Below are 16,954 nucleotides of genomic sequence, written 5' to 3'. Positions count from 1 at the left end.
AGCCTAATTTACTTCCAGCGTCACGTTAATTAGTGCATCATGATTTTCAAAGACCTTCTAGTCACGATAACAACATCCACCCGGCGTTATACCGACTAAACTAGTTCGAGGCCAAGTTCATCGATCGCTGAACAGCACAAGTCATAGCTGAAAGCATATTCAAGCGAATAATGGACGAAGATTTCATGTTTGGAGCTTCAGTCTGGGGTACTACTCTGACACCCGATGACCCAATTGCAACACGCCTCGCAAATATTACATCTTTCTCTTCACCTGAATCACCTGTGCCGCCATCTCCTGCGCCATCTCAAGACCGACTAGACGATTACGATGACTTTCATACGCCCCCACAAACACAGAACCCATCTATTGCACAGGAAGATGATTTTGGTGACTTTGGGGATTTCGGAGAAGCAGGGGACCTGGAAGGCGGCAGGGGTTTCGGAAACGATGCAGATTTCGGGCAGGATGGAGATTTTGGAGATTTCTCAGAAGATGATACGTTTCATGAAGAGCCGATACCGGGTCCATCTCATACTACCTGGGAGCCGCTCACATTAACCCCCTTACCTTCCGGAGAAGATCTAGAGGGACAGATCAACCGCATCTTGGATCCTGTATGGATATGGGATATCTCTTCGCTGACAACAGATGAAGACATCAGACAGGCAGAGGGTGTCAGCCAAATATTGGTCACACCTGAAAGGTTCGTTGTCCCTGAAATATCTCCCTTCAAATGCTCAAGCTCTAGCTAATAAAGTCGCGGATTATATACCATGCTTCTGGATTCGCCGCCCCACATGGAGCCCATCAACTGGACACGCTCACGCATTCGACAGCAACATTTAATCGCTCTTGGACTGCCCGTGAACTTAGATGAAATACTACCGCACGCAAGCGGCAAGCCCCTTCCCCCATTACATATATCGACAAGACCGATGTCTGCACCCCCAGGGCCTCGCAATGGTCCACTGCAGAGTACCCCATCGTCTAGAACCAATTCTCGTACAGGGACACCTCGGATGGGCACTCCACAGCCGTCCACGCGGGCAGGACCAACCGTATCACAGCTTGGTATTGGACCCAAACCCCAACTAGATGATAAGAAAGTAGAGGAACTACTCAAACTTGATACTGGTGTGTTTGTTCCCTCTAGCCGTATCTGAACAATCATATATGATGCCAAGCAGATCAATTAACCCTCTTACCCTTGGCAAAACTTGAACGGTGTTTGATAGATCTCCGGACAGAGACAACCAATACCTCATCTTTACTTACACACCTTCTACAAACTCGCGATGCTCTCCAGCAGGACTCGGAGACGTACAACAAATTGATCGCAGAATTAGTAAGTGAGGCGCAGAAGAATAGTGGCCACAGTAGGACAGGTATCAAGCGTAGCGGTACTATGCGTTAATACATTTATCACAGTTTCATATTCTGCCATCAAGAGTCATATAGATACTTCATTCAAGGTCTTCACATTCAGAATCAAAGCACCATGAGCGATATTCATACATGTACAATCACGTGACTCGCTCAAATTAGAAGGAGAGAAAAAACTTAGTCGATCGCGCCTTGTACTGAGCTTTCGTCGCATTTACCAGCTTGGAAAGGAATGTGCTAGCTCTATATGATATTCTCCCGAGAGTAGAAACACCCAAAAGCACAACAGTGAACATTCACCATCGCGTCCACCATGAACATATCACACTCCATACCGTCTACCGTCTCAAGCATCTCTTTTTCATTCCTAACAGCGGAAGACATCCGGAGGATATCAGTCAAGCAGATTTTGAACCCAGTATTGTTGGATGACTTGAACAGGCCGAACATCGGTGGCCTGTATGATCCTGCGCTTGGTCCCAGCGATCGTCAAGACATGTGAGTGCCTAGCTCTTGGTAGTCTTGAGACAGGTGCGCTGACGCTATACCTCCAGCTGTGCAACATGTCACCTAACCTACTTCACGTGCCCAGGCCACTTTGGTCACATTGAACTGCCTGCCCCTGTGTACCACCCTCTGTTCATGGTAAACATGTACAACATTCTCCGCGCAACCTGTCTGTTTTGTCATAGATTCAAACTGAGCCGATCAGTGGTACGCACATACCCCTCTACTTATTCTCCTTGCCTGAAGCGCTCCTCGCTAGATCTGCAAGTATGTCGCCAAATTCCGCCTCTTGGAACATGGTCTCCTGGAAGCTGCTCTCGACGTGGACAATATCACCTTACACAAGTCAAATGATGACGATGAAGATAGCCGCAACGAAACTATTCCTGAATTAGAACATCGTGTTAACTTATTCGTTATGGTGCACCTCAGCAAGGCCTCCGGCAGCAAGCGAGATCACTACAAGGACACTCTTGTCTATCAGGCCCGGAAAGATCTTATCCAAGAGTTTCTGAGGACAACTATCACCAAAAAATGTAGCAATGAAGGTTGTGGCGCGTGAGTTTGCTATTTTCGCCGTATGTTGGATTTTAGCTTAGCAAGATAACAGCTTCGCCTACACGTTCCGCAAGGAGGGATTCACTAAAATAATCGAATATGATCTCTCCGTGAAGCAAAAAAACCAGCATCGAGCTACTAGCCTTAAAAGGCCAGATGTCCTCTTGTTCCAGCAGCAAGCTGCAGATGCTTCAAAATCTCACTCCGAACCTTCGAATACTATGGACGTAGACTCGGAGTCTGATTCCGAACCCGAGGGGGAGCCGACATACTCAGACGAGGAAGAAGAACTCCAAGCTATCCGTCCCTCGAAAGAGAACGGTCTTCCTCGTGCTGCAAATGGTAAAGTCAAGACCGCCCGCGGTCGCAATGAGCGTGTTATGGCACCAGAAGAATGCCGTGCTCATTTGCGTCTTCTGTTCCATAATTGCCCCGAGATTTGTTCTCTCATCTTTGGCCGACATGGGCCCTTCTCTCCCCTAAATGCTGCAGGTCTGTCTCTGGCATCTGCCGACATGTTCTTCATGGAAGTGATCCCTGTTCCACCAACGCGTTTTCGCCCACCTGCTACAATGGGTGAAACGTTGTTCGAGCATCCCCAGAATGAGCTTTTGGCCAAGATTCTGAATACGTCATATAGGCTACGTGATTTAAACGCAGACCTCCATGCTGCTTCATTGAAGCAATCAGGTGTTGACGATACGACGCGGCGTCGTTTATTTAGTGCTTTACTCGAGGGACTCGTTCAGTTGCAAGCCGACGTCAATAGCTTCATGGACAGCAACAAAAATCCTACGCCTGTCCGCAACGGTAAACTCCCCCCAGCTGGTGTCAAGCAGGGGCTCGAAAAGAAGGAGGGTCTCTTTCGCAAACATATGATGGTACGGAATAATTTTTCTGAGTGCATCTTATCTAATTTTCTTGGCAGGGTAAACGTGTCAACTATGCAGCGCGGTCTGTCATCTCACCAGATATAAATATCGAGCCAAACGAAATTGGCATCCCTCCTGTTTTTGCGAGGAAACTTACCTTTCCTGAGCCTGTGACTCCTGCAAATTTCCACGAACTGCGGCAATGGGTAATCACTGGTCCGAAGGGTTATCCAGGAGCGACGATGGTTGAGTATGAAGACGGGCATAAACAGTCCTTGGTAATCTTTTATGTCACGCTATTTCCGCAGTTCTGACTTGATTCGCTAGGAAAAACTCTCACCTGAGCAGAGAACGGCCATCGCCAACCAGCTGTTGACACCTCAAGATGGCAGCGACAGTTCGTCAGGTCGTCGCGGACTCGCAACGCGCACAGCTTCGATCAACAAGAAGGTGTATCGGCATCTTCGGGATGGCGACATCCTGATCCTCAATCGTCAACCAACTCTTCACAAGCCAAGTATGATGTGCCACAAGGCCCGGATTTTACGAGGCGAAAAGACCATAAGGATGCATTATGCGAACTGGTAAGTTTCCAATTGCTAGTGTAGGTTCAACGGTTAATCTTCTTTATCCTTAGTAACTCTTATAATGGTATGCATTCCAAATTCAAGCTGCATAACTGTACCTGATTGTAACTACTCTCAGCTGACTTCGATGGTGACGGTGAGCATTTGGTTTGGAGTTCTGACATTAACGAAAAACTAAGTTGTTTGTTGGTTAGAAATGAACATTCATTTTCCCCGTGAGCTTCTTCGAATTATAATCGATATCATGTTTTCAATCCCCTTGAAGAAAACCAGGTTGCACGTGCGGAGGCGATGTTAATTGCCAATACTGAGAATCAGTATTTAGTCCCGACTTCTGGTAAACCCTTACGCGGCCTCATTCAGGACCATGTTGTTGCTGGGGTCTGGATGACCTGTCAAGACGCCTTTTTTTCCCGCGAGGAGTACTTCCAACTACTATACGGAGCACTCCGTCCTGAGGATGAGAGTTATCATCTATCACGGCTGATCACTCTACCTCCAACCATATGGAAGCCACATCCGCTTTGGACAGGAAAACAGGTCGTAAGTAACAGTGCTTTGTTCGCCCCCTCAGCCCCTAATCGCATTGGGCAGATCTCGACGGTCCTGAAAAACATCACGCCGAGCAACGCAGAGGGGCTGAACCTTGACTCCAAAGCCAAAGTTCCCGGCCATCTATGGGGCAAACATTCCTTAGAAGACAAGGTTATTTTTGTTGACGGCGAACTTCTCTGTGGTGTCCTTGACAAATCCGCGTTCGGAGCCACCGATTATGGCCTTGTGCACTCGGTGTACGAGCTGTATGGAGCTGATGTTGCTGGGAAGCTTCTCGGCGTTCTCAGCCGGCTATTCACAAAGTTTCTACAACATCGGGCGTTCACGTGTCGCATGGACGATCTGGCATTAACGCCCGATGGAGACCAGAGAAGAACTGAACTCCTCCAACATGGCTGTGATCTTGGGTTCGACGGTGCCGTCGAGAATTTCCCTTCGTTGAGCAAGCTACCCAAGGAGGAAGTTCCAGCAGCATTGACGACATTGCTCGAAGATGTCTTACGAGACGACAGCAAAATGGCTGGTCTCGATGTTACCGTCAAGACTAAGCTTTCGGGCCTAACCAAATCCATCGCCGACGCTTGTATGCCTCACGGTCTTCTGCGCAAATTTCCTCACAACCACATGCAAACTATGACGTTATCTGGTGCGAAGGGTAGTGCTGTCAATGCCCAGCAGATATCGTGTGCGCTTGGCCAGCAGGAACTGGAAGGTCGTCGCGTACCCGTAATGGTCAGCGGAAAAACTCTTCCATCTTTCAAGTCATTCGAGCCGAAAGCCATGGCAGGTGGGTATGTTGCCAGTCGCTTCTTGACGGGTGTCAAACCGCAAGAATTCTATTTCCACTGCATGGCTGGACGTGAAGGTCTTATCGATACTGCCGTCAAGACGTCTCGATCCGGTTATCTTCAGCGCTGCCTCATCAAGCACCTTGAGGGCATCCGTGTCCACTATGATCATACCGTCCGTGGCAGTGACTCGTCCATATACCAGTTCCACTACGGCGGCGATGGCCTAGATGTTACAAAGCAGAAACACCTCTACCAGTTCGAGTTCATTGCTCGGAACCAGGTCACCCTTCTCAACCTTTACAAGCCTAAGAGCATTGCTGGTCATATCAACGACAGTGACGCTGTATCTTATATGAAGAAGACTCTGAAGAAATCAGAAGTACGTCCGGACAAGTACACGCCCGCCGAGCGAGAGAAGCGCGCTCCTGCCTTGGATGTGTATAGCCCTAGTCGATACCTTGGCAGCACATCAGAGAAGTTTGCGGGGGCATTGGTTCAGTACATCAACGCTAACCCTCATGGGTTACTGATGAACAAAGATAAGAAGGCGACGGACGGCCCCAAGATTAAGCGTCGGCATGAACCCATGAAAACCAGATATTTCAACTTGCTCATGAATATCAAGTATCTAAGAAGTTTGGTGGAACCTGGGGAAGCTGTTGGTTTGTTGGCGTCTCAGGGGTAAGTTTCCAGATCCCGTGCATGTCTTAATCCTTACTTGTTTTAGCGTCGGAGAACCGTCAACTCAGATGACACTTAATACGTTCCATTTTGCAGGTCAGTTTTTGTTATAAAGTTGCAAAGTGCTGGATATTCACACTTTAAATATAGGTCACGGAGCTGCCAACGTAACACTAGGTATTCCTCGGTTGCGGGAGATTGTGATGACAGCTTCACAAAAGCCTAAGACACCTTCGATGACTATGGAAGTTGCCCATGGCGTGTCCCAGTTGGACATTGACATCTTTTGCAAACGAGCTAGCAAGTTGACGTTGTCTCAGCTGGTTGACAATGTGACGGTCAAAGAGCGTTTGACTGTACAGAGCGATGCACGCCGGACCGAATTCGTTATAGAGATCGTCTTCTTCCCCGCGGAAGAATACACCGAGGAGTATGACATTCTACCCGAGGAAGTTCTTGCCGTGTTCGCAGCCAAATTCCCGTCAATACTCAAGAAGGAAATTCAGACGGAGATGAAGAAGCTCGACACAGATCTGAAGGGCCAGATAGCGCAGCTTGGGAAAGGGAAGGCAGCCAAAGAACCTGTAGCTGGTGAGGCTGAGGCTGAGGCTGAGGCTGAAGATGGTGAGGGTGAGGGTGAAGGCCCAGGCCGTGGTAAGGATGATGATAGCCAGACTGAGCAAGGGGATGGTGATGCTGTTGACGCCAAGCGAGCTCGTCAGCAAAAGGAGCAGACATCCTACGAGTCTGACAATGACAGTGATAGGGATTACTTGGACGATGCCATTATCGAGGCGGCTTATGCCTCAGACGCGGAGGAAGGCGAAGGCGCAGACAGCAACGACGACAAAATTGGTCGTCCGACGGCTATTCACGCCCAAACTGAAGTCGTAGCGGACGCCTTCATGAATATTTTTCATCAGGCAACTTCGTTCACGTTTACGAAGTCAAAATGTTCTATTCGGCTCGAGGTTCGTGTCATTTGTGCCTTACATTTTTTGCCATCAAACCATAAGTTTTCAGTTTCCCGCAGACTTCCCAAAAATTTTGTTGGTAGGCATAGTGGAGCGCACTTGTCTGAGAACTGTTATCCGGGAGATCCCTGGTATCACGGATTGCTTTAGTGCGGTTGTAAAGGAACGCGGAGTGGAGAAAATACGAGTATGTCATTGTATGGTTCAACCTGAATTGGGAGCTGAAATTCATCAACGTAGCTGACTACCAATGGATCTAACTTGCGGGGTATTTGGCAATTTACAGGTGCAACAGATGACAACATCATTGACCTGGATACTATCTACTCCAATGACATCTACTCCATCCTCAAAGCTTACGGTGTGGAGATGGCGCGTGCTGCGATATTACGCGAGATTGGTGGAGTATTTGACGCCTACAAGATTGATGTTGATGGGAGGCATCTGGAACTCATTGCAGATTATATGGTCAGACCTTTACTGGGTAGGCACGCAACTCACTTACTCACGAACCTATCAATGGCCAGACATTCGAAGGCGCCTACAAGCCATTCAATCGCAAGGGTCTTTCAAGTAATCCTTCGCCTCTTCTGAAGGCGTCGTACGAGACAACTGCTGCCTTCCTTTCAGACGCGACGTTGTATGGTGACTTTGATGACTTATCCACGCCATCAGGTAATCTGGTCATGGGACGTCCCAACCAAACGGGTACTGGTGTTTTTGATGTGGTGATGCTTGCGGAAGTTCCTGCTTGATACGTAGTGATCGAATTAACTATCTTTGCGAGTGTGACATTATGTCACGTGTTGTTATGAAATCCGGCTGTTCGCGCGCCTCTGACACGCCTCTGACACCCAGTTCCAACCACCTGCTATCAATCAAGTACATATATCGTTTCAGCATTGCCTGTTTTCTTGAACGTTCTCTACAATGCCCATGATGGCTCGTACTGGTCCTCTGCAAGAACTCCCACTTGCGCATTTTTTACCCAGCAGCGCTAATCCAGTTCCTATCATTGCTAAACCAGCTAAACGCCCTCTTTCGCCTTCAAAATCCACCATTTTTAGCCCGGCTAAGCGCCGCATTCTGCACTCAGAAGGCATCCTCCTACCTGGTGAAGCTTCCCTGTCGTCATTGCCATTTCACATTCCATATTCTGGAAGTAATGTCGGAGCCTCCCACGATTCGTCAATAGCATTGACATCACCCACACAATATGCTAGTGCCACCCAGGGGAGCTCAAGGGATAGACGAACGCCGAGGAGACCTTCGCCAAAGTTGATACGTTCAACCAATGCTGCGGGAGATACCTCAGCATCTGCACATAGCCTCCGTCGCTCGTCTCGCCTGCAGTCATCCCAACGCGACGCTGAATCTGGCGCTGCCTCAATCACAATGGCAATGCTTCGCGAAATGCCACTGCCTCATGATCGTCAATCAGTGCATTATCCTGGCTTTGACACGTATCAAGATACGCACATATCTCTTACACCATCGCGACGTACCAGTCCGCCTTCTGATAATGAAGACTCATGGCCTAGTAGTTCTGAAGAAGTCCTTTCTGAAAGGGAGATCACTAAGGAGAATATTCCTCCTCGAAAAAAAGCCAAGAAAGCCTCCTTGATACGATCCTCTCTTCTGATAGACAAATCGTTTCGCTCAGATCGATCTACTACTCGAGGGGAATCCCATCAACTGTCCGTTATCACAGCTAGCAGTTGTTACACGGATGGGGTTACAACACCCCGGGCGTCTTGAAGATAACCCGCGATAGCTACCTTCTCAACACAGGCACATGGGAGGGGGTTTGGGGAGGAACTTTTAAGCTTACGGGACAGTCCATTTGATTTACACAACCTATTTTCTCCTATCTTCCATCCGTCTTACTTGGTTGGCCCCATCTATCATTCACATGAGATCTCCGATGACTATCTACACATTGTCAGTTACATATATTTGATACTGTAACGCCGGTTGCTAGAACAACATGTGGTTCAACCCATGACCTTCGATTTGTCGGTTTAATTCAAGTCTAATTTGTTATGTTCTTTCTGACTAGAGCTACTAGTCGGTGGATAAACTTTTTGCCGTGACTTAAAGCGTACAGGTGCACGTGGCAATCGACACGTCTAACCTCTGGAGTCTGACCACGAATCATCAATTCAATGACTATGCAACTGCCCAGCTTGATCTTACTTCTAGCAGCTTCCCTCCCGCTGGCGGGTGCACAATTCAATTTCTTTGATCAGATGTTTGGGCATTCCCAACAACAACAGCAACAACATCAACCTGGACCTTCTGACAACTCCCAATGGATAGCACATTCAGAAGCTCGTCAGTATCCATACCCACTTAATATACTACCTCTAGGAATCACTAACTCTTGATTTTTTTTAGTTCCATGTTCCCAATACCTGTGCCCAAGTACCCTGACGTGCGTCGGAAGACCGGCTGATTGTCCATGTGCCAATGCAGAGGACATCAAGTGTACTATCCCAGACGCTGTAGATACAGGAGCTGCAACGGTTGTTTGCGTCAGAGGGGTGGAGGAGTGTGCACCAGTCGAACGGCTGATGAGATCATATTCAACGTGATGCATCGCCCGTCTGTCGTTAGTGACTTGCTAAAATATATATGGCGAGTGGCTGTTGAGTCCTATGTGCCGTCTCGAAGACAGAACCACTTACCTTGTGATTCAGTATGCCCGTGTTTCCACGTCGTTCTTTTAGGATCACAGGTTGACCAGCTGTTTCTCCTAGGAACACTATCATCTCGCATGCGTGTTCTTGCAGTAGGATTCCGATCGTCATACAAGAGCTATTTCCCTCGTACTCCAATTTCTATCCAGGATAGAAGAATTACACCTGCTCCGACCTCTGAGAAACTATCACTGTCGCGTGCAAACTACGTAATGAACATTATCACCCATCCGTAGTCAAGGTCAGATACACACCCTGTCTTTTAATAAGATTGAAAACTGTTCGTTACTTGATGGCGGAGGGCGTGCTCTCGTGGACATCTGCGTCAGCTAGTAAACCAACTCCCAAAGCTCTTCCAATTATTTCGGTTGTCACAATATTCCTCTCAAGTTACCCACCTCCCATTGCTCACACCTACCCCCGATCCCCGAATACTGTCTGATTGCCTTGCAGCTCTCGCGGAAGTCGTCGCTTGGGGCGGTGAGCCCTAAACAAAAGACGATGTACCTACTACCCATCAGTCGAGGTCTAACTTCCTTCATTAATATTAATTAGAGGGGTGTCATCCCTTGATGAATTTCAGATTCAAGACACAGTTAGTCTAACTTTTATACGCAAGCTGAGGTTTCCCAGTCGCTCCTGAACACTCTCAAGTGTTTGAACTTTGTAACTCCGCGATGTGAACGCGCTTAATGGTTAACTATTTTTTATTGGCTGACTACGCACATAATTAATCATCGATATATTACGTAATTATGAAGTTTGGTTAATACAAACCACCATGGCTGCCCCAAGACCGACTGTGAGCTGCATCGTAAAGTGACATACATCAGTATAGCTGAACTCTCCGCAGTCAAAATTGCCTCCAGGTGCCAATCGTATACTCTTCGTCAAAAACCTGAACTACCAGATCACTGGGGAAGACTTGTACGACCTCTTTGGACGGTATGGCAGCATCAGGCAGATACGCATAGGGGATGAGCAGAAGACAAAAGGAACCGCCTTTGTGGTATTTGATGATGTTATGGATGTACGTTTTTCCCTGTCCTGACAGGTTCGTTATATCTAATTCCCACTGACGTAGGCCAAAAATGCTCTTGAACATCTGAATGGTTTCCATCTGCAAGAGCGATATATTGTTGTTTTGTATCATATGCCAGCGAAGCAGGACGCCGCTGCTGCTAAAGCCGATCTAGCCCGAAGAGAGGAAGAGCTAGCACAGTTGAAGAAGAAGCATAATATTGTGGATGATTGAGCCCGTCTTGAACTTATTGTTGCAAATTCACGCTCACTCATGTGCTCAGCTCGTGTATATTTATCACAATACGATAAATATGTCGGGTGATGTCGGTCTGTATCACATCCATTCGAGATGATGTCCACATACTCAGCCACGTATACTACATTTGGGGCACTTCTTGTCAATCTGTGGTGCTGAACACAACGAATTTCAGCATAGAGTCGATGCAGTTGACTTGTTGACATACCATACTGCTGAGGGTATTGGCGACTATATCGTCAAGTTAGCGATGTTTGGAATTCAGCGATGCGAAGACTTACTACTGCCAGCACACTTTAGTGCACTGCGGGGGTATACATGTCGGTGAATGCTTGGGGCTGAATTTGCAGTTTCTAAGGTCGCACTTGATCTAGGCACTTGATAAGATGGCGAACCAAAAAGTTACTTGCTTCTGACCTCTTCGTCGGGCTGCAGAAGGTGATGTATTGGCTAAATTCAACGCCTGTGAAGCTAACAAGAATCGTACCAGATTTATTGAGTGCCCGCAGCTACGAAAGAATATGATGTCAAGTATTCTGACCACTAAATATGATCGTACCCTTTGTAATAGTTGCGCACTCTGGACGACAGGGTCAATGACGGTGGCTGCAGCCGAACAAGTGGCTACCCACCTTCTCCAGTAACACATGATAATGATAATCGGGATGTGGTCCTGGAGCTATTCGATATGTATGTCTTTTATACCTAAAATCAGGGCCATTCTAACGAGATAATTCTCTCACCGTTTACACGACAAGTAAAATGAGGCCGACATGGGGAAGACCAAAAATCCATTCTCGGCATCCATTTAACGGTGAAGACAAACAGCTATGAAAATGGCAATCCCGCAGTGGTCGCACGATTGATGAGTAAGGGATCAGAGCTCAAAACGAATATGTGCACCCTGACCCTTGTCGATACACATGTGATCTTACGACCTGCACCATATCGTCAATGTCACGCACATTATAGGACGACGGAATTTGATAATTTCATCAAGAAGTACGGATGATTGCGCGCGGAGGAGCCGGGACAGCATACCTTTTCTTCTTCTGCAGACATGGGGCGAACTCAAAACGGCGTTCTTTCCCAGATAATGACCCACAATTCTTGCAGAAAAGTTTCAGTACCAAAACGTTGCTATAACCTAAGTTACCCCCTTTCGGCCCGGAGGCGACTAAGTGAGTACCTTTACGGCTTGACGTACGTCGGTGAACGTGGCTTTGAGCTGTCATGTTATCACCGATAGCGTCATGTCAACAGTGTCTCAAAATTAGTTATTGCGAATGCAACCCGCGCTCCCACCAACTCTATTATCCTCATCTTCCTTCCGCTCAGATCAACTTCTCCAAGATAAGCTTGATCCGCCAAATTTGCTCATGACATCGCAGTGTATTTGACCAACTAGTGCCGTGACTGCGGGGCTCCGGTCTTTTCGCAAATGCCGTGAGGCTTCCCCAGCGCTGAAACACTTTCATATCGGTTTGAGAAGCGTTGTCATCGTTCACAGAAACCTTCCGGACTGTCCAAAAACGAGCACTCAGTGAGCTGGTTAGCAGTCACGTAGTCATTATCAAGTATCTTTATGATCCGAAATTATTTGGGACAATCTAGGGGTTCTATTTCAAGTACTCTGCTCCACTGTTTGTTTGTATGTATACCCAATGTACGACCTTCTATGGCGTTGTGGTGACTGGTCAAAAGGTGTAACATCCAACCAATACCCGACACATGGCATCCTGTGATGATTAATTGTGGCTATAGTGATTTACTCAGATATTTGCTAGTAGCGACGTGGTAATCTTGGCGCATGCGGGTCTGAAGAGGTCTAAGATCTTCTCGGCCGCACAATTCTCCAGAATATTCAAGTTTGACATGTACAGCCGCACTAAAAATCAGTAAAATCCCTGTTTTTTTGTCACCCGCGCGGCTTACATTTTATTTCAGGCAACGCGTTCCAACGGTACGGGGACATGGTGGACCGTCCCCGCTCGAGCACGGATGTAAGTTGCAAAGTATATATGTCCCATGGACGTCCATCGCGGCTGGAGTATATTATGCTAATCACCATGCTTGAACCAATGCTTGGTCGCAAGATAGCGGTCGACTTGTGCCGGCACGGCATCATGTCCATATTTTCTGGCTGCTTCGTCCAATAACTGATGCTTATTCAAGTTTACATAGCAAGTCAGTAGAATTTGATTATGTTGCCACATGATTCATAGATCCTCGGTGTCAATGATAGTTTCTCCCATCGGGCCAACGCCCGTTCGCTCTCAAGATGCTGATCTCGGCCTGCAAACGGTTCCCATAATTTTGAACCATTTCTCGCTGTGGCAGGTCAAACGTCATCGCGCGATTGTCGCACCGCATCCCTGCAATCTCCTGCGCGCTCAAAAAATGTTTGACTTACAATTCAACTCAGGAACGTGTTGATCCAACGGTTGGTGGTATAAATGGTATACGGCGGCTAACTGTTCCCTCTCAGGTGTGAAGAGGTGACTACATGGTCACCATGACTAGCATTTTATCTCCTCGTCGCCGACGGTTGGTCCCAAATAGTGGTCCGGTGGCTTTGCGTCGGCATGACATTGTCTTCGTGTCCATATTTCTTGGCTGGTTCACTCGTGAACTGAAGCACATTGCTTATAGCAGTACTTGAAAAGTGGAAGTCGATTATACCGCTACACGATCAACCCCCCGATGCCTCCCACAGTTCCTCTAAACGCACGTCGAATCATTTTCAACTTGAGTCTAATCTTGGTATCTCAACAAATCTGATCTTCGATCGTCCTGTAATTTCTTGTGTCAGAACTTCAGAACGTCAAAGCATGCGATGATCGCATCGTCTCTCTGCAGTAGTTCCTAAGGTCCCATCGGGCTTGTCCCGTTTTCCTCACGTTTCACAATCAAAAGAGGGACCAGGAACCGTGATAGAACTCGAACATAGTAGTGTTACTGACGCGGTACCCGCATAAGTCACCGTTTTATTACATAAAACCTCACGCCTCACTCGTCCATGCTATAGCATCCTATCGAAGCCTCCATTGTTTTGAAATGATTCACCTAGACCACTGTTGACACTATCGCCCCTAGACACTGGTTCTATCTTGTTCTACACCGGCCGTCCTAGGGGATCGTAAGTACCTTTTCCAGACCTTGATACAATTCAAGGTCACAAGTGAAGGTATGGTGCGTTGGAGCCAGCAGTAATTGATCTGCTATCTCTTCAATTCATCATATTTGTCCCCACGAGTGCGTGAAACAGTAAGTCATGCTGTTCATCTCTTCTACACCACATTAGTTGGATCATGGGAAAAGCAGCACCTTCCACTTGGCATGCATGATCAGACTTGTACTGACATGCCTACTGAGCAGCGGCATGCTCCCAGTTCTTTGAATATATGGTTGGCTGGGAAGGCAAACAAATCTTGCCGCAGACGCCGCAACTATGAATTGATCTCCGCGCTCAGCAGTAGAACTATGCATGCACGTACAACACATCACTCACGGTGGGAATGTATATTGTCAGACACACCATTATGAAAGACATGCGCCCTTGCCACCTACTCGAGACTGCTCGTTCGAAAAATTTCAATGACGTGGTGCAAGCTCAGAGCAGATATTACCGAAAATATTCCAGACGGGTGTTGTTACTGGCAAGCGGCGGGGTACCGCACTTCTACATGATATTCAAGAAGACTAAGTACTCGGCATGTTCCGTCATCGACTTTTACATCGGATATGACCAATGGTGGATAGACAAAAAACAAGGTAGCAGAAGCTCTATTTCAAACCGCCGAGAGACTGGTTAAACAAAGGGTGCACAGCGAAGAATGACAGCAAAGAACAAGGCAGATCAGAGCAAGATTGAAAGGGGGCGGAAATAAATTAGAGTAAATATCACGTACTCCAGCAGCTGGAAACCCGCCGTGGTAACAACGGGAAACATTAAACGGATCGGGCGGAAGATAACAGAACAAAGTCGTGGATTTTATTGCGTCAGCGAAGTGAGGACAATCAATTATATAAACAAACGCCCACGTGATCTGCTTACATCGGTCCGTTAATGTACTGCACAGATAGACTAAGGAACTATCGCCTTCAATCCGGACGAGCGCATAACATCTCTCGGAACGGCGAAGAGCGTAAGCGATGGGAATGCCAACAATGGTCGATATTCACATGAATTTGTACCCCAGAATCAAAGACAATACGGCCTTTTAGTGACGACCATACAAATTGGTGGGACACCAGTCAGTCAGATACAACCACAACTAAGAATGAATGCAGAAAAAATAAAACGTCATAAAGTACAAATATGCAGACCATTGAATATCATCCAGGCTCAATGCAAGTAATAACTTGGCTGCGGCCTGCCGTATCACTCCTAAATAAGCTCTGCAGCATTGACCGGCATTTCGTCCTTGTGAATTGAATCATCAGTGAGGAAGACAGTGCGAAGCAACGGCTGAGGGGGCAACGTACTATTTGTGTGCTGTAAAATTGTTCTGGGGTGGAGTGAGTGATGAAGGTGACCAGGTAAAAATAACATACCAATGTCGCGCAGGATACGCACGTCGTCAACAGTCACGAACTAATGAATTATACATGAATTATCAAGCGGGTGTGACGGAGGACATGACGTACGTTGATAGCAACACCTTTCCGGCCAAAACGACCTGAGCGCCCAATGCGATGTATGTAATTCTCACGATTGCTGAGTGAGGCGGCGGATCAGTCAGTAGATTGAAAAAAAATCGAGGCAAAATTAATTACGCCGGGAGATCATAATTGATAACAAGGGAGACTTGTTGGACATCAATCCCTCGGGCCCAAACATCTGTCGTGATGAGCACGCGACTACAGTAGAGATCAAAACTTTTCCAGATTCAAGCGAGCCCAAAAAAATTACGCACGATGTGCCACCGCGGAATTCCGCCATGATAGCATCTCTCTCCTTCTGGACCATTTCACCGTGCATCGATGACACGGTGAAGTTTGCCGCGCGCATCTTTTCAGTTAGCCAATCAACCTATTTCAACCAGTAAGCTACATTGAAGAGAGATTTGTTCAGAGGCATACCTTGCGCCGGGTGTTGCAAAAGATGACAGCTTGTGTGATGGTAAGTGTGTCGTACAGATCACACAATGTGTCGAACTTCCAGTCCTCTTTTTCTACAGCAACAAAAAATTGTTTAATCCCTTCTAGCGTCAGCTCATCACGCTTGACGAGGATACGAATGGGATCGGTCATGAATTTTGTCGTCATCTCCAGCACGTCGTAAGGCAGTGTCGCACTCAGCAGGACAACCTGAGTAGCTGGGGGAAGGTAACGGTATACGTCATATATTTGGTCCTTGAACCCCTTATTGAGCAGTTCGTCTGCTTCATCAAGAACCAGCATTTTAATGTTGCGCGTCCGCAAAGCACGGCGCCGAATCATGTCGAAAACACGGCCAGGGGTTCCGGACACCACGTGTTGACCGTATTCCAACTTTCGGATGTCCTCGCCAATGGATGTACCTCCAATGCAAGCATGACACTGGACATTCATATAGTCACCGAGAGCGAGAACCACAGACTGAATCTGGGTTGCCAGTTCGCGCGTAGGCGATAGCACCAGAGCCTGTGTTTCGCGAACAGAGACGTCGATAGACTGCAAGATAGATATGGAGAAGGTGGCAGTTTTACCGGTTCCAGACTGTGCTTGTGCGATGACATCGCGACCCTGCGTTATTGGCAGAATAGCTCGCTGCTGTATAGCAGACGGTTTCTCGAAGTCTGTACATAAACTTGAGCACTTGCAACACTGCAACGAGAAAAATGAACTTACTGTACGCATATATACCGCGAAGAAGGTCCTCTTTCAAGTTGAGGTCATCAAAAGTCGACACAACCGAGACTGCCTCGGAGGACTCAAATACAAGTTTCTGTGAAATCGGTTAAACCATGCATGACCACGCAATTTATTTTGCCCTGTCTGACAAACTTGCCTCGTCTCCAGCGTTGATGCCAGACATGTTGACCTATGAAGATGGGTGAGGTGGTGAAAAGATCGGAGAT

At 47.4% G+C, this 16,954-nt stretch overlaps 6 protein-coding genes across 6 annotated transcripts; 5 read left to right on the top strand and 1 right to left on the bottom strand.

The window, feature by feature from the left end:
• The first annotated feature begins 6 nt into the window (after window positions 1-6).
• On the top strand, window positions 7-1,512 carry F5891DRAFT_1161123 (uncharacterized protein). The gene is made up of 3 exons (XM_041365249.1): window positions 7-706; window positions 761-1,137; window positions 1,191-1,512. The coding sequence occupies exons 1-3, from the start codon at window positions 171-173 to the stop codon at window positions 1,415-1,417; spliced, it is 1,140 nt and encodes a 379-aa protein (XP_041232565.1). The 5' UTR covers window positions 7-170; the 3' UTR covers window positions 1,418-1,512.
• On the top strand, window positions 1,513-7,753 carry F5891DRAFT_999709 (uncharacterized protein). The gene is made up of 16 exons (XM_041378562.1): window positions 1,513-1,884; window positions 1,941-2,100; window positions 2,153-2,451; window positions 2,504-3,332; window positions 3,380-3,601; window positions 3,651-3,907; window positions 3,961-3,974; window positions 4,029-4,046; window positions 4,105-4,125; window positions 4,176-4,453; window positions 4,505-5,937; window positions 5,984-6,033; window positions 6,088-6,908; window positions 6,961-7,098; window positions 7,152-7,379; window positions 7,439-7,753. The coding sequence occupies exons 1-16, from the start codon at window positions 1,700-1,702 to the stop codon at window positions 7,664-7,666; spliced, it is 5,181 nt and encodes a 1,726-aa protein (XP_041232564.1). The 5' UTR covers window positions 1,513-1,699; the 3' UTR covers window positions 7,667-7,753.
• Window positions 7,754-8,992, top strand: F5891DRAFT_999707 (uncharacterized protein). The gene has a single exon (XM_041378561.1). It carries the CDS (start codon window positions 7,842-7,844, stop codon window positions 8,667-8,669), a length of 828 nt encoding a protein of 275 aa, XP_041232563.1. The 5' UTR covers window positions 7,754-7,841; the 3' UTR covers window positions 8,670-8,992.
• A 90-nt stretch (window positions 8,993-9,082) lies between these two features.
• F5891DRAFT_940619 (uncharacterized protein) lies at window positions 9,083-9,505 on the top strand (the record flags this gene model as incomplete). Its single annotated transcript, XM_041374284.1, has 2 exons — window positions 9,083-9,245; window positions 9,309-9,505. The coding sequence occupies 2 exons, from the start codon at window positions 9,083-9,085 to the stop codon at window positions 9,503-9,505; spliced, it is 360 nt and encodes a 119-aa protein (XP_041232562.1).
• Window positions 9,506-10,375: 870 nt separating this feature from the next.
• On the top strand, window positions 10,376-11,078 carry F5891DRAFT_352155 (uncharacterized protein). Its single transcript, XM_041371478.1, has 3 exons — window positions 10,376-10,412; window positions 10,464-10,640; window positions 10,695-11,078. The coding sequence occupies exons 1-3, from the start codon at window positions 10,392-10,394 to the stop codon at window positions 10,863-10,865; spliced, it is 369 nt and encodes a 122-aa protein (XP_041232561.1). The 5' UTR covers window positions 10,376-10,391; the 3' UTR covers window positions 10,866-11,078.
• A 3,784-nt stretch (window positions 11,079-14,862) lies between these two features.
• Window positions 14,863-16,940, bottom strand: F5891DRAFT_1161119 (P-loop containing nucleoside triphosphate hydrolase protein). The gene is made up of 9 exons (XM_041365248.1): window positions 16,885-16,940; window positions 16,725-16,821; window positions 15,975-16,672; window positions 15,809-15,924; window positions 15,669-15,752; window positions 15,540-15,609; window positions 15,447-15,486; window positions 15,378-15,400; window positions 14,863-15,315 (listed from the first exon to the last, which is right to left on the bottom strand). Exons 1-9 carry the CDS (start codon window positions 16,909-16,911, stop codon window positions 15,280-15,282), a joined length of 1,191 nt encoding a protein of 396 aa, XP_041232560.1. The 5' UTR covers window positions 16,912-16,940; the 3' UTR covers window positions 14,863-15,279.
• Window positions 16,941-16,954: the final 14 nt, after the last annotated feature.

Source organism: Suillus fuscotomentosus, assembly GCF_016647785.1.
Source record: "Suillus fuscotomentosus strain FC203 chromosome Unknown F5891scaffold_3, whole genome shotgun sequence".
In the NCBI taxonomy this organism is placed as follows: Eukaryota; Fungi; Basidiomycota; class Agaricomycetes; order Boletales; family Suillaceae; genus Suillus; species Suillus fuscotomentosus.
This window is presented reverse-complemented; position numbering and strand designations above follow the sequence as displayed.

Bases quoted from the DNA above. Each gene is read 5' to 3' on its own strand.
- F5891DRAFT_1161123 (XM_041365249.1), top strand. From the start codon at position 171: ATGGACGAAGATTTCATGTTTGGAGCTTCAGTCTGGGGTACTACTCTG. The intron at 707-760 runs GTTCGTTGTCCC...TAGCTAATAAAG, and splicing joins ATATTGGTCACACCTGAAAG to TCGCGGATTATATACCATGC. The intron at 1,138-1,190 runs GTGTGTTTGTTC...GATGCCAAGCAG, and splicing joins ACTACTCAAACTTGATACTG to ATCAATTAACCCTCTTACCC.
- F5891DRAFT_352155 (XM_041371478.1), top strand. From the start codon at position 10,392: ATGGCTGCCCCAAGACCGACT. The intron at 10,413-10,463 runs GTGAGCTGCATC...AACTCTCCGCAG, and splicing joins TGGCTGCCCCAAGACCGACT to TCAAAATTGCCTCCAGGTGC. The intron at 10,641-10,694 runs GTACGTTTTTCC...CCACTGACGTAG, and splicing joins TATTTGATGATGTTATGGAT to GCCAAAAATGCTCTTGAACA.
- F5891DRAFT_999707 (XM_041378561.1), top strand. From the start codon at position 7,842: ATGCCCATGATGGCTCGTACTGGTCCTCTGCAAGAACTCCCACTTGCG.
- F5891DRAFT_999709 (XM_041378562.1), top strand. From the start codon at position 1,700: ATGAACATATCACACTCCATACCGTCTACCGTCTCAAGCATCTCTTTT. The intron at 4,126-4,175 runs GTGAGCTTCTTC...ATCCCCTTGAAG, and splicing joins AATGAACATTCATTTTCCCC to AAAACCAGGTTGCACGTGCG. The intron at 4,454-4,504 runs GTAAGTAACAGT...CGCATTGGGCAG, and splicing joins TTTGGACAGGAAAACAGGTC to ATCTCGACGGTCCTGAAAAA.
- F5891DRAFT_1161119 (XM_041365248.1), bottom strand. From the start codon at position 16,911: ATGTCTGGCATCAACGCTGGAGACGAG. The intron at 16,673-16,724 runs GTAAGTTCATTT...GTTTATGTACAG, and splicing joins TCGCGGTATATATGCGTACA to ACTTCGAGAAACCGTCTGCT. The intron at 15,925-15,974 runs GTATGCCTCTGA...TGGTTGAAATAG, and splicing joins TTTGCAACACCCGGCGCAAG to GTTGATTGGCTAACTGAAAA.